The sequence below is a fragment of the Chenopodium album genome, chromosome 4 (genome assembly GCF_948465745.1).
Source record: "Chenopodium album chromosome 4, dcCheAlbu1.1, whole genome shotgun sequence".
Lineage (NCBI taxonomy): Eukaryota > Viridiplantae > Streptophyta > Magnoliopsida > Caryophyllales > Amaranthaceae > Chenopodium > Chenopodium album.
In genome coordinates this window covers 5,014,121-5,027,678 of record NC_137837.1, presented here as the reverse complement: position 1 = coordinate 5,027,678, position 13,558 = coordinate 5,014,121, and the positions used below count along the sequence as shown (strand labels likewise).

The following is a 13,558-nucleotide window of genomic DNA, read 5'->3' as shown; positions in this document are numbered from 1 at the left end:
TATAATGTGGGAGGGGAAAAAAGGGTAAATGGAGGTGCCGTAAATTTGCAGGAAAAAGATAACCAATATAGGAAAGTACGGAATTTTTCGTTGAATGCAAGTAATTGAATAAGTAATTATTACTAAAAATACTTTAAAATAAAAAAATTTAAATTTAAATTTAAATTAAAAAAAAAAAAAAAAAAAAGGCACTTCCAACTTGCAAATCAAGGTATCCGATAAAATTAACCTAATTCAAATTACTCTAGTCATATTTTGATAGGGCATTTTATTTGCATTTTAATGACACAAATTGGTTCTAAATTGATTTACTTATTAATCCTGTCTGAAAATAATTTATGTATTTTTCACGATGATAAAACCAATTGTCTTACAATTAAGATACTATATATGAGCTTGTTTCGATTGACTGAAAACAATTGAACTAAACTAAACCGATTGGATTGTAACTGAACTGATTATGGCTAAACTTAACTAAACTGATTGGAACTGAACTAAAGTGAATTAAAATTAAGCTGAACAGAATAGGGTCTATGTGAATGAATATGACTCTTTATTTGAGTAAGACCATACTTAATTGAAAAATGAATAACTCACTTGCTAAAACAACACTACTATCCATAGAGGTTGTGATATGAAAATAACTCGATCTTATAGATTGTGAAATTCACTCTACTACTCACCCTACAAAACCTTACCAACTTAATAAGATGACATACACACTTCTAACTTTTACTACATAGATACGTCATTAAGTCATCCAGTTTAATTATAATTTTAACTTATCTTGTTTTGTTTTCTTCCAAAAAAAAAAAAAAAAAAATTATCTTGTTTTGTCATTTGATAATTATTTTCCTTTAGTATGTGATTGGACTTAGGGTCTGTTCATATTTACTGAACTGAGCTGAACTGAACTAAATAGAATTGATTGGAGCTTAACTGAACTAAATGGAGCTGAACTGAACTGAACTGGACTGAAATGAGCTGAAATTAATATTTTATAAGAGAGGGAAATTAGGAGCTGAACTGAACTGATTGGAGTTGAACTGAACTGAAATTAAGTAAATGTGAACAGACCCTTAAGATTGAACATTTAGAGTTGATGATCATCGTCATTACTATGGCTATGTTTAATTTATCTTATCTGATCCGATCGCATAAAATAAAATCTCATATCATACTTTATCGTCTTATGTGCAACTTTCTATCAAGAAATATCTTTATACAAAGTTTCATATGTGGCTGGTCACACTGTGCAGCAAGCCACAATTTTTTTTTTATAATTATTTTCTCTCCCTCCTCTATCTCCTCCTTCTCATTTTCTCGAGAAACAATCAGGCAAATTCCAATTTCCTCAAAAAAAAAAAAAAGAAAGGCAAATTCCAATCGTGGATAATCAAACAAATTCCAATCATCATTGTTGGAGATAATCGAAGCTTTAGTTACCATTTTCAATTGAAGGTAGAATTGCAGGATTTATGGTTACGATTACCGATTTCAATTGTTGATAATCGTCTTCGTGGGTGGTTCATTCGTCGGTGGACGGTGGTGTTGGTTTTTGGTGGTTTCGAGGGTGGTATTTTCGTTCGTGTATCAGATCTAGTGTGGTGGTTTTTTGTGGTTTCATGGGTGGTAGTTGTGGGTGGCGAGAGTTCTAAAAGACAGTGGTTTTACTGGGGTGGGTAGTGGTGGTTTGATGGTGGTTTCGTTCTAGGTAGAAGTGGTTCGTTGGTTGTGGTTCTGGGTTCGTTGGTGGTTTCGGTTGGTAGTGGTTCGTTGGTGGTGGTTGCAGGTTCGTTGGTGTTTTAGGTTGGTAGTGGTTTGTTGGTGGTGGTTCTGGGTGGTAGTTTTTCGTAGTTAGGGGTTACTAGATCCGGTCAAGGGTTACATGGTTAGGGGTTACTTGGTCGGTCAGGGGCTACTTGGTCGGAGGGGTTACTAGGGGTTACTTGGTCGGATGAGTTACTAGGTTGGAGGGGTTACTAGGTTGAAGGGGTTACTAGGTCAGAGGGGTTACTTTTGTCATGTGTTAGCTGGCCACACCGTGTGGCCAGCCACACACAAAACCTCCTGATATCTTTAATACCGTAATGAGAAATACATATTTGGAAATTACATGGCGGTCGGCCAATAGGCAAAAGAAAATTAACAATCTAACACATATCTAAAAATATTATAATAAAAAAAAAAAAAAAAAAAAAAAAAAAAAAAAAAAAAACAATTGAATTTTTAACCCTCATTTTTATTTTATTTTATTTTTTGTAAAGGAAAGATACAAGTAGTTAGGCTAGTCTTTTCTCGAGATTGTAACCCAACCTATATGAAGCAATAAAAAAAAAGTTATTATCTAAAAAAGGATCAATATCCTGGTGCGTTTGCATGAAATGACCTAAAGAAGCAACATAATCAGACAATCAATTGCTCTATTGCCCTTCTTTGTAGATGTGCCTGGACTCGACGGAAGAGAAAAGACAAAGGAGCTCCATGATATCTTCCGATAGTAACTTAATCTTCCATAGACATTGAGCTTTACCATGCAAAATATTAATTATAAGTAAGTTATCCCCTTCAATAAAAATATGGGGAAAACTGTGGGACCATGCAAGTAGAAGGCCATTACAAAGGGCAGTAGGCTCAGCAATAAGAGGTGTACTTGTGCCAATATTATAAGACCGACTACAAATATGATTACTTAAGCAGAGTCGTCAAAATTTATCTTAACAACACCATGACGAGGAGGAGACCAAGAATTCCGAAAGGTCCGAGAATTAACATAAGAAGCAGAAGGAGTTAAGTGGTTATCCATAGAATCCAAACAAGAGCGCAACTTCCATTCATGAAAGATTTTTTGGCACAGGATAAGATGACCATAGAAGAGAAATTCATGTTCTGATTTTCCCCTCATGAATTAGTGTACGTATGAGGTATTTGGTCAAAAAAGGAAAAAGAATTGAATTACTTAACTAAACATAGCCTCGGTATGATTATTTGCTACATTTTTTTTTTTTTTTTTGAGGGAATGATATTTTCATTTTTTGCTACATTATTAAATTGCTTGAAATAACAATTGATCTTTTAGGCACAAATCATTCAACAATTGTACAGAAATGGGTAACAAATCAAGAAATAATTATATTCATGCATTCAAATATTTCAACTAAGGAGAGTGAGGGAAGATAGCTCAAGTGGTTAGAGCTTTCCTTCCGGTTTCAGAAAATCCTGGGATTGCTTCACACCCCTATCGTTGTAGCTCTCTAAACACCAAAAAAACATATTTCAACTAACCTCAAAAAGAAAACTTTTGATATATTTTGTACTTGTTAATTGTTACTCTTATTCCATTTATTTTCCCTTAAGGTGTTCGCCTTTTTTATTTTTACAATAGATTATACATGTTTTGCTTTTTAGCCTTTTATTTAGAGGTTTTACACTATTCACATTATTTACCTTAACTAATGTTGGTTTTTGTAGGAGTGCATAAAATAAAATACAACATAGTACTCATGTAAATTACTTGTTGGAATTGTCTTAACACTTGTATATAATTCAAGTACGGAGAATCAACTTATGGATAAGAGTTTGTTCTCTTCATCTTAATTTTAGTTCAGTTCAGCTCCTAATTTTCTTCTCTCATAAACAATTCATTTCAGCTCTATTAAGTTCAGTTCTGCTCCAATAAGTTCAGTTCAGTTCAGTCAGTAAATCAAAACAGGTCCTAAATAAAGAATTTATTGATCAAAAATTTACATTGACATACGTGTGCAATCAACTTAATTGTTTAATTTTTTATTTTATAAAAAAGTATTTTAGATTAAAAAAAAAGTAATTTCCCCCATATAAAAAAAAAAATGGTGAATCGTTGCCGATGAAATGATGAATGAAAAGTGATTTGAACCTCTAATAAGTAAAAATGGATTTTGTGGAATGAAAAAAAAAAAAAAAAGGGAGTAATAATAAATTAGTAATACCCTCAAAAAAAAAAAGTGATTATTGATTACTGTTGACTGTTGAGTGTGAAGTCTGTGTTGGTGTTTACCTGCAGAAATCCATCATATGCGAAAATTAGGCAACTCTTAGCATGAGTGATGGGGACATGGGTATAGGGGCCGTATGCGCGTTGCCAGTTTGCCACACTTAGCTTGTGGATTTTAAAACACCCTACTTCATCGCTCACAAACCACAACTATGCAAAGCATAAGCTGTACGCATGGCTTAACTGTAAGAGTAAATTAAAGTAACGAAATAGTCGGATCATTTTGGATTGAATCATGTTCATTTTGCAATAAAATTTGTATCAAGTGTGAATGACATACACTGCGGCTCAGTCCATGTCAAATTTTATATTGTGGATGTCGTCAAACGTTATATATTCATATGCTGCCATTACTAAAAACTTTTCCAGGATGATAAATTCTTTACCAAATCGCCTAACAGCCCAACAAAGTTAGCACATTTGATCGAGAACAAGAAAATTCTTAAAATGACACACACACTTACATACACGACTGCACTTGTTTTTGTATTCATTTTCTTGTACGGTGGATGATACATATTCACCGAACTAGTAAAACCTTTACATGGTGTAGCATCCACAATGTTCAAAGGGAACGAGTTCGCAAGGCGTATATCATTGCTACCAAGGCTAATAGCTAGTAGTTTATCTTCCTTTTATAATGTGTTTTAGTTTGTTTGTTTAATTTCATGTATAAAAAAAAAATGCCTTCAAAAGTCACAAATCAAAAAATGTTTCCTTCAACAAATTAAACATACAAAGTATTTGGCTTGACATTTCTCTTTCCATGTCTTTCTCTTCCTTACAATCAATCATTAATTTTACAATTATACTAGACGCGTTGCAACAATTGGTCATAATTAGTGGATCTTAATTAAAATAGTGGTCCAAAATATATGCCGGAAATTCCACACACTTGTCATATATAAGTTGATAACAACATTCACGTCTTCCTTCCACAATTATAAGAAAATGTAGACATGTTTATTGGCCGAATTTATTAAACAAGAGTTTAATTAGTTTTACTTTCACATTAATTAATTGATGACTATCATAATTATTTAAGTTCATTTTTGGTGGGTGTTACAAATTCATTAATTTTGAAGTGGTCTTGCAACTACGTTAGGTAGGTTTCACCAAGTTAATATTGGCCAATGGCCAACTTCAATTATATGTAGTGTATAGAGAAGAGGTAGTTGGGTTACACCTTGCACGTTGTTAGATGAGGGTACAAAAGGTGACATACAGGTTATGTTTTGCGTTAAATAATCTACGGAGTATATTAATGAAATTATAGCTAGTTTTAAGCAAATTAAATGGTGTACGTCCGTCCGAGGACTAATAACTTTATATGGATGCAATAAAGATTAATGAAGAACAACAAAAACATATTATCTCCGTTTTTTAAAAATTGACTCACTATATATTCATCTTGTAAATAAAATATTTTTGACCACATTTTATGATTTATATAATAGAAATAAATTAGCATGTAGAATCTTATTAGATTCCAAATATAAAAAATTTCCAAATATATTATTTTCTAAACTTACACAATACATAGCCGAAAATATTCAAGGTCAAAGATACTCATTAAAGACTACACAAATGTATAGTGAGACGAATTTTCAAAAAACAGATGGAGTTATATATAGAATTGCATGATTCATTACCAATGAATTAATTGTGCCCTCAAACAAACAAGATGATTTTTTTTTTTTATTTTTTTTTTTTAACGAACAAGATGGAAGCTTTATTGATGTCAACGAAAATATAACTCCATCAACCATCATTTCCATAATCAATAGTCCACAAGAGGTTTTTGACAGAGTCAAGCTAAATTGGAATGGTATTGAAAACAAAAAATCGTAAAATGTCAACTAAACCAAAATCAACTTTAATTTGATAATGAAAACTAAAAATGATCATAATTTGAGTTATGACAACCTATGCATAAAAGCTCATGATTTGAGCATTATTTGGTTTAATTATACATGCCATTGTTTAATTTGTACGGAGTAATTAAGACCATAATTAATTGACAATTTGAACCTAGTAGTCAAAGATCATAACCACTCCCCTCCCTAAATTTAATTCATTGTCGCAAATGTATCATGGAGTAGTTAACTTTATTGTCCTCCACACATTTTTTCATTTCTAGTCCTATTTGTACTTTATGTTTTCAAAACTTTTCAATTATCTTTCTGGCTTAACTCCCTATGTTTTTAAATATTTGTTCTACTTTTTTTTTCAATTGTTTATAAATACTTGCTACATTTCTTTATTTGGAAAACTTTTCTAATATTTTATTAATCTATCTCATCAAGTGTACCCAACAATATTAATTCCATACCATCTCTCCTTCAATCATCTCCACTACTTTTGGTTTTTTACAATTTTTATTTTTTTATTTACCATACTACCTCCATATTTTATTACTTTTTCCAATATCTTAAAACTCCGTGCATGGAAAAATGAAACAAATATTTAAAAACGGAGGGAGTAGCATATACTCGTACTTCGTATATGACATAGGTAGTATTTGAAACTATTTATAGAATAGAGATGATATAATAAATTGTAGAGTCACGTATTTGTAACGACAATGAAACATTTTATATTTCTTATAGGGATATTACAAAGGACAACAGAGCTATTTTAAAATATTACCATAATACTACTTTGTATTACCCTTTATTGGGGAAGAAAACAATTACATGTGATTATGGTGTTTAAATTTCTCCGTACTTAAATCTTCCTTTATCATAGTGCTGATTATGTGTTTTTTTGTTACCAATATGAGCAAAGCTAAAAGGATAACCCTATACGAAGTATTTTTTTAGGCAACAAATAAGTATCATGATTTCTTTTGTGACGATTTAATAAGTAACATCATATTAGTGATATTACTATAATGAACCAATATACGAACTAAAATATATCAAAATAAATAAAATAAAATAAAATAATGAATCATTACAAGAAAAATCAATTATTTTGTTACGTGGCAATATCTAAGTGGTAATAATAAATGGTGTGGAAGTTGGATCTCAAAAAAAAAATGCCCATATTATTTTAATTTTATAAATATAGAAGATTACCTTTTTTTTTTTTGAACAAATATAGAAGATTAATAATACGAGTACAATTTTCTTATTTAATTTCCATTTCATGTACTTTTTATTTTTGTTTACTGCTGCAACATACCATTAGACACCATAAAGCAAGGGCTCTGCTGCAAAGCGCCATTTTTGTGCGCCTCAAATCTCTCTCCTTTCTTTTCTCTCTTGATTGGAAAAATCTAAGCCTAAACCCAAATCAAGCGAATATTCACGATCTTTTGACTCATCTTTACCTTGCATAAAAAGGAAGAATATAATCTTACCCAGGTATTTTGTTTTTATTCATTTTGATTGTAATTTTATTTATTTTCCCTTTTTGTTTTTGAACCCCAGATTTGTTGTTATTTTCTGGAACTTTGAAGCTGAATGTTGCATTGTTCTGGGATTTTTAATCGAATTTAGAAATTACCCATATCGAATTTCATGCATTTTGTTTTACTGATTACTGTTTTTGAGTTTTTTCTTGTAGGAAAATTGATCTAATTCATGGTTGATGATTTTGATTAAGCATATAAAACAAATGGCATTGCTAATTTTGATAATTTAGGGGTGATTTGTACCAAATTGGGAAGATAAGGGTTTTTTATTTGATGGGTAGATGGGTTGGATCAATTTTCAAATTTTCAGATGTATGATGCATCTTATTATGTGATTTAGTGTAATAAAAATGTTTACATTCATCCAGTAAATTTTACCCCTTTTAGGTGAAATTTTGAATTTTGTTTGATTTAAATTCCAATTGCGTTTTTAGGAGGGAGGTTTGAATTTGGATGTTGTTATGTTGATTAAGTCAATTAATTTGGGAGTTTAATATGCATAATTGGGTTTTTTGATTTCTGGGAAATTAATCCTGTATTTTTTTTTCCTGTTCATGTAATTGAATTGGTCAGCCATGAAGTTGGTTAAAAAATTTCTGAGAGTAAGTAATTTTTTTTGTTTAACTTAAACATTTTGTTATCGAATCTAAGTTTGGAATTCAAGAGGCAACTGAAAGTTGTTATGAGATTACCTGTGTTGATGGTGACTAATATGACTATGATTAGTTCTTTTGTCGAATTATCTTTGTCTCAACTTCCTTTTTCGTATGATAACATCTGTTAAGTAAGCTTTGCTTATTATAGAAATGGGTAATAAACAAGAATAATTGTTTCTTTCAAAAAAAAAAAAAGAGGATAATTGTTGGTATAATAACTACTTCTTTGAGAACTTGCTAAGGATTAGAAATTGTATTATTCTTGTTTTGGTTTTATTTTAGATTCCACGATGTCAACGCGACGGTTAAATTAAGCATAAGATACTTTGTAAGGATGAGCTAGTTTTCTAAACTTGTTGACTTGGGTTTTGTGGGATTTTCATCAGAATGAATTAGGTAGTAGTTTGTACTGGTTTGAGGTAAGGCTGTGCACATCTTGACTTCCTTAGACCTTAGAAACCATCTTGTGCTGGATTTATGTTGGGGTATTTCTGTTGCTAAATCTATGTCCGAGTACCTTTTTTGATTTGGATATTATATAGCGAAATGACAATCTGATGTACTGTTGGTCTGTAGTTTGGTCTATGTATTGGGACTTTGCTATTGGATTTAGCTAGTAGCATGTTTTAATTTATCCATGCAAGCAAATAAAACAACAACAATGCCTTAGTCCCAAAATGATTTGTGGTCGGCCAACATGAATTGTCATAAGCAAATAGTTTTACAAAGATTGCTTCAAATTAAAATATAATTAATCTTACAGACTAACACTTGTTTCTCATATTAATCATGTTTTTGGCTCTTTGTTTATGGCTATATGCCTATATGCCCTTTTGAAGGGAACCCACATGAAATCCACATGCATGCTATCATTATCAATTGGAAACCCTGTGGTCCATATGTTCTCATTTTTATCAATTATCTAAGTTTTGTTCTACCAGCTCAATGTACTATGTATACAACATGCTTTTCCCATCATTCTCTAATTTATGGCAATTTCTTCTGTAGTTTAAAGAGGCGGTGTGCAGCATAACTTATCAATTGTTCTGCGCTATGATGTGGTGAGACAGGCTGTTTGTGTGTTTGCAGAAATGAAGGGAGGAAACATCCAGAGAGGCAGGGGAAAACACTTCTCATTTACTCTGTTGGCAGTTGTATGTATGACCGTATTTCTTTGGTCTTATGAACGAAGACCTGTTTTCACAAATATAATAACGTCCCAAGATCACTTGATTTTACCATCAGGTTTTTGCCAATTTGCATCTTCTATATTTTTGGTTCATCAATAGTTTTGTTTTTGTTCCATTAGTGTTAATGGAACGAGTCTCTGTGACTGAGGCATTAAATATCTTTTTCCCATTTTTTGAAGAAATGACTAATAGGATAGGATCATTTTATTTAGAAGTATTTTATGAAAATTTGCATTGTACAGTCTACATAATCTTAGTTACAACTCAAATATATGCTCTTCTCTGGGCAAACTTAATAATACGATTGTTTTTCCTTACAAAATGATTGGTGGGGTGGGTGTTTTAAAGGATGCTGTTGCTGTTGTGGTTTCTCTTTTTATTGTCTTCTGCTCTGATGTATGCTAATTGCTTTTGATTCAGATGTGTTTGACGTAGCTTCACACACCTCTGGAGATCTCAACAAACTAGAAGATCTCAACAAGCCAGTAGATCTTAACAAATCAGAAGATCAACCTGTTCAAGAATCTACACTTGTAAACATAGAAGCAGAAGAAACTACAGAGACGACAGAGCAACATATATTTAATATTGAGAATAAAGAAGAAATAGACGATAAAAAAAAACCTCAGATACCTGTTGTTGAGAATACAGAGCCTGTGGCTGAAGAGTCTTCTGTGATTATAGAAGATGTCAGGATTCCACAAGCCTCAACCGGGAAAAACTTTTCATCTGGTAACAAAGGTAGTTACTTTTCTTGAAGCTTTAAGCGCTACCTTTTGTATAATATAATGCATGATGTGTGGTAATGTTTTGCTGATGCCTGAATTTATATCTTGGGCTTGACCTCATTTATCATTTATTTGTAGCAATACTGCTCTTGCGCTTGTTGCCTTGTCTTCCTATTGTTGGTTTTAATCTTTAATGTCATACCATTTTTTTTAAGCATTTTTATGTACAGGATATTATTTAGCGATTATAATTTGCCTCGTTGTTTTGAGATGTGACTGATGGCCCGAATGTGTTTTTTATGATTTATAAGCGCTCCATCAGATTTCTATTGACTTTGCTTTTGTTTCAATTTCTCTAATTTGCAATGGTCCTGATTTTACCCAAGATAATGATACAAATATGCTGGATTCTAACCTCTGGTTCCCACCATTGGTTGGACTCTTATTCTCAGATGTAGCACTGGACGACTCTTGTTTGTCTATACCATATGTAGAGATACGTGGATTGTGCTACCCAGTTCATATTGGCTGCCTCTTTAGAATTGGCAGTTCAATTTGTATCAGTTCCATTACTTACTGCTTATTGCTAGGTTTATACAAGCTACGAAGTCTTTGGTTTTCTTTTGATATTTATTGCATCTGTGGTAGCTGGGAAAGTGGGAATGAGTGTTGGTTACTCGTGTGTACATTTATTTATAAACTGCCCTATTCTTTGGGTTTTTGGCGATCAACCTGAAATTGTGTGGAAACTTGCATTGTTTTTGCCAGTCTTGCAAGTTGCATGTAGTGCTATGCTAATATACTATGTTTACCTTGACAGTTTGTAACTATGCAAAGGGTAGATGGGTTGTTGACAAAAGGCGACCATTGTATTCTGGCTTTAAATGTAAGCGCTGGCTATCGGATATGTGGGCTTGTAGATTAACACAACGCCCAGAATTTGGTTATGAAACTTATAAATGGCAACCAGCAAATTGTGACATGCCGGAGTTTGAAAGATCTGCATTTTTGAAAAGGTGAGGAATCCCTGATCTAACTTCTGCTTTAAAGAACATGGCTAATTTTCTCATATTTTTTGGGCCGAAGGGCTCTCATAATTGGTGGTTTCATTCCATTTCATTTTCTTCTCTGAACCATGCATGGAAATGAATAGATGTGAATTATTGCCCGGGTGCAAATATTTGAACCCATTTTTGTGTATGCAGAATGCAGGATAAAACGATTGCTTTTGTTGGCGATTCCTTAGGCAGGCAACAATTTCAGTCTCTCATGTGTATGGTTACTGGTGGTGAAGATATTCCTGCAGTTCAAGATGTGGGAAAAGAGTATGGTTTAAGTGCCCCACACGGTGCTGCTCGTCCGAATGGTTGGGCCTTTCGATTTCCGGAAACCAACACCACAATACTTTACTACTGGTCATCCTGCCTCTGTGACTTAGTGCCTCTGAACAGTAATGACCCCGCCTCAGAAGTAGCTATGCATTTGGACCGTCCCCCGTCTTTCTTGAAGCAGTATCTCCACCAGTTTGATGTTTTGATTCTTAATACGGGCCATCACTGGAATCGGGGTAAAGTAAATGCAAATCGATGGGTGATGTATGTTGACGGGAAGCCTAATCAGAACAGGAGGCTGGCGATGATTGGGAATGCTAAGAATTTAACAATTCATAGTGTTGCAAAATGGGTTGATTCACAGCTTCCTTCTCATCCCCGGCTTAAGGCCTTTTTTCGGACAATTTCACCCAGGCATTTCTTCAATGGGGAATGGAACACTGGGGGGAGCTGTGAGAACACAACTCCTTTGGCTCGAGGGAGTGAAGTAAGTCAAGAGGAGTCAAGTGATCAGGTTATTGCAAATGCTGTTAAGGGCACAAAGGTGAATTTGTTGGATATAACGGCTCTCTCTCAGCTGAGAGACGAGGGTCATATATCACGGTATAGTGTAAAAGCATCTTCTGGAGTACAAGACTGCCTGCACTGGTGCCTACCCGGAATTCCTGACACATGGAATGAAATACTTGCTGCCCAGTTATAGGTTGTTTCTCACCTCCCATGTAATCTTAAACTCCATTTTAGTGAAATCAGTGGCCATACATGGCATTTGACAACGCCATTGTTTATGTTTATCACGTTAGAAATTAGGGTGAAATCTGTTGTTTATAATCTAGAGGAGATTGCATAAGTTTTTAAGTAGGGTTAGGAAAGCTGTTACATCCTATATATGTATCGTACCCTGAAATTTCAGGTTGATGTATTTTCACAATCATTTCTATCATTATAATGTCATCTGAAATTGATGATTTATGGTCCAAGTCTCATGATGCGGCTTTGCTAGTAAAGAGCCTAGTTCTTCAATCTTGCCTCATATTTTGCTGATAATGAGAAGCCTCTTTATATTGAAGAGGTACAAAATGTAATATGAAGAACACAACCAATAAAACTGATCTGTTATCCGTCCTCGATTAATTATCACGTTGTTCAACCCTTTATTACGTACGTATCTTTTACCGTAGATGTGTTATGCTTGCACTTCCTAGTGTCCACATATATTACTCAAACTTAGGAAAGGGTGTACCAAATCCTCATACTCAGTACTTCAGATGCCAATGTGACATAAACATATGAGTGAGAGTGACTGAAGTGAGGCATTTGTTGTACTTCTTCGCAAGTAGTTAATCACAATTTCACAACCAAATACTGAAGTGTAAGTATTCTTTCTTAACATTGCAATTTTGCGTCACAATACTTTGTATTCATATTCAACTACTTGCAAGACCTAGAAAATTTTGATTCGATCCAAAACGGACTCAATAACAATCGGTCTTATACTCTTTTCATTTTTATAAATGCATTACTTTGACTTTTGCACTTTTCACATACCATGATTGACTTAATTTTTTCATCTCTTTAAATGATTAAATGTTATTATATAATATATCATTATACTAGTCATAATGTCTAGTGTCATAATATAATTTTGTTACAATTTTTAGTTCTTTTACTAATAGACAAATAAAGATATTAATAGTCAAATTTGTATCGTTAATTCGGGCAGGCAAACTAATGCATTTAAAAAAAAAAAATAGAGGGTGTACAAAATTAGAATCCAAAAAGGTTAGAAAATACTCCGTATTCAGTTCCGACATCAACTTTATAATTTAAGGGATCACGTTTTATTTCAATTTAAAAAATTAAAAACCACCCAACTTAAAACCAACTTAACTAAGCGTTTTAACATGTTTATACTTACCCACTACTCAAACACTATATGTCTATATTCTATGTTCCGCGTCTTTTCTTTCCGGCCAAAATCAAATATGCTTTTGAGATCTTACAGAGTGTACTTAATTAATTACATTACTTACATACTTATGTTCTACCTCATCACACCGCGTAACACAACTAAAATCCCAGACCCAATGAGCCGAGCCATATAGCCCAAGTCCGAACCAACAACCTTAAACTAAAACTAGAAGAACCAACATGACAACATGTATCTTAACAAATCACGAGATACCTTGATGGTTCAGTTAC

The 13,558-nt window shown here is 33.1% G+C and overlaps 1 protein-coding gene across 2 annotated transcripts; it reads left to right on the top strand.

Annotated features, from left to right (window-relative positions):
* The first annotated feature begins 7,127 nt into the window (after positions 1-7,127).
* On the top strand, positions 7,128-12,336 carry LOC145626421 (protein trichome birefringence-like 14). 2 transcript variants are annotated; one of them, XM_081678852.1, is made up of 5 exons: positions 7,128-7,401; positions 9,197-9,352; positions 9,718-10,038; positions 10,846-11,041; positions 11,231-12,336. In XM_081678852.1, the coding sequence occupies exons 2-5, from the start codon at positions 9,199-9,201 to the stop codon at positions 12,057-12,059; spliced, it is 1,500 nt and encodes a 499-aa protein (XP_081534978.1). In that variant the 5' UTR covers positions 7,128-7,401; positions 9,197-9,198; the 3' UTR covers positions 12,060-12,336. The 2 variants fall into 2 exon arrangements, with proteins under 2 accessions (XP_081534978.1, XP_081534977.1); XM_081678851.1 differs by having other exon boundaries at positions 9,116-9,352.
* Positions 12,337-13,558: the final 1,222 nt, after the last annotated feature.

What these genes read in the sequence shown, in the direction of transcription:
- LOC145626421 (XM_081678852.1), top strand. Translation starts at nt 9,199, where the DNA reads ATGAAGGGAGGAAACATCCAGAGAGGCAGGGGAAAACACTTCTCATTT. An exon ending in TCACTTGATTTTACCATCAG is followed by an intron (nt 9,353 to 9,717) that starts GTTTTTGCCAAT and finishes CTTTTGATTCAG; the next exon opens with ATGTGTTTGACGTAGCTTCA. An exon ending in AGATCTGCATTTTTGAAAAG is followed by an intron (nt 11,042 to 11,230) that starts GTGAGGAATCCC and finishes TTGTGTATGCAG; the next exon opens with AATGCAGGATAAAACGATTG.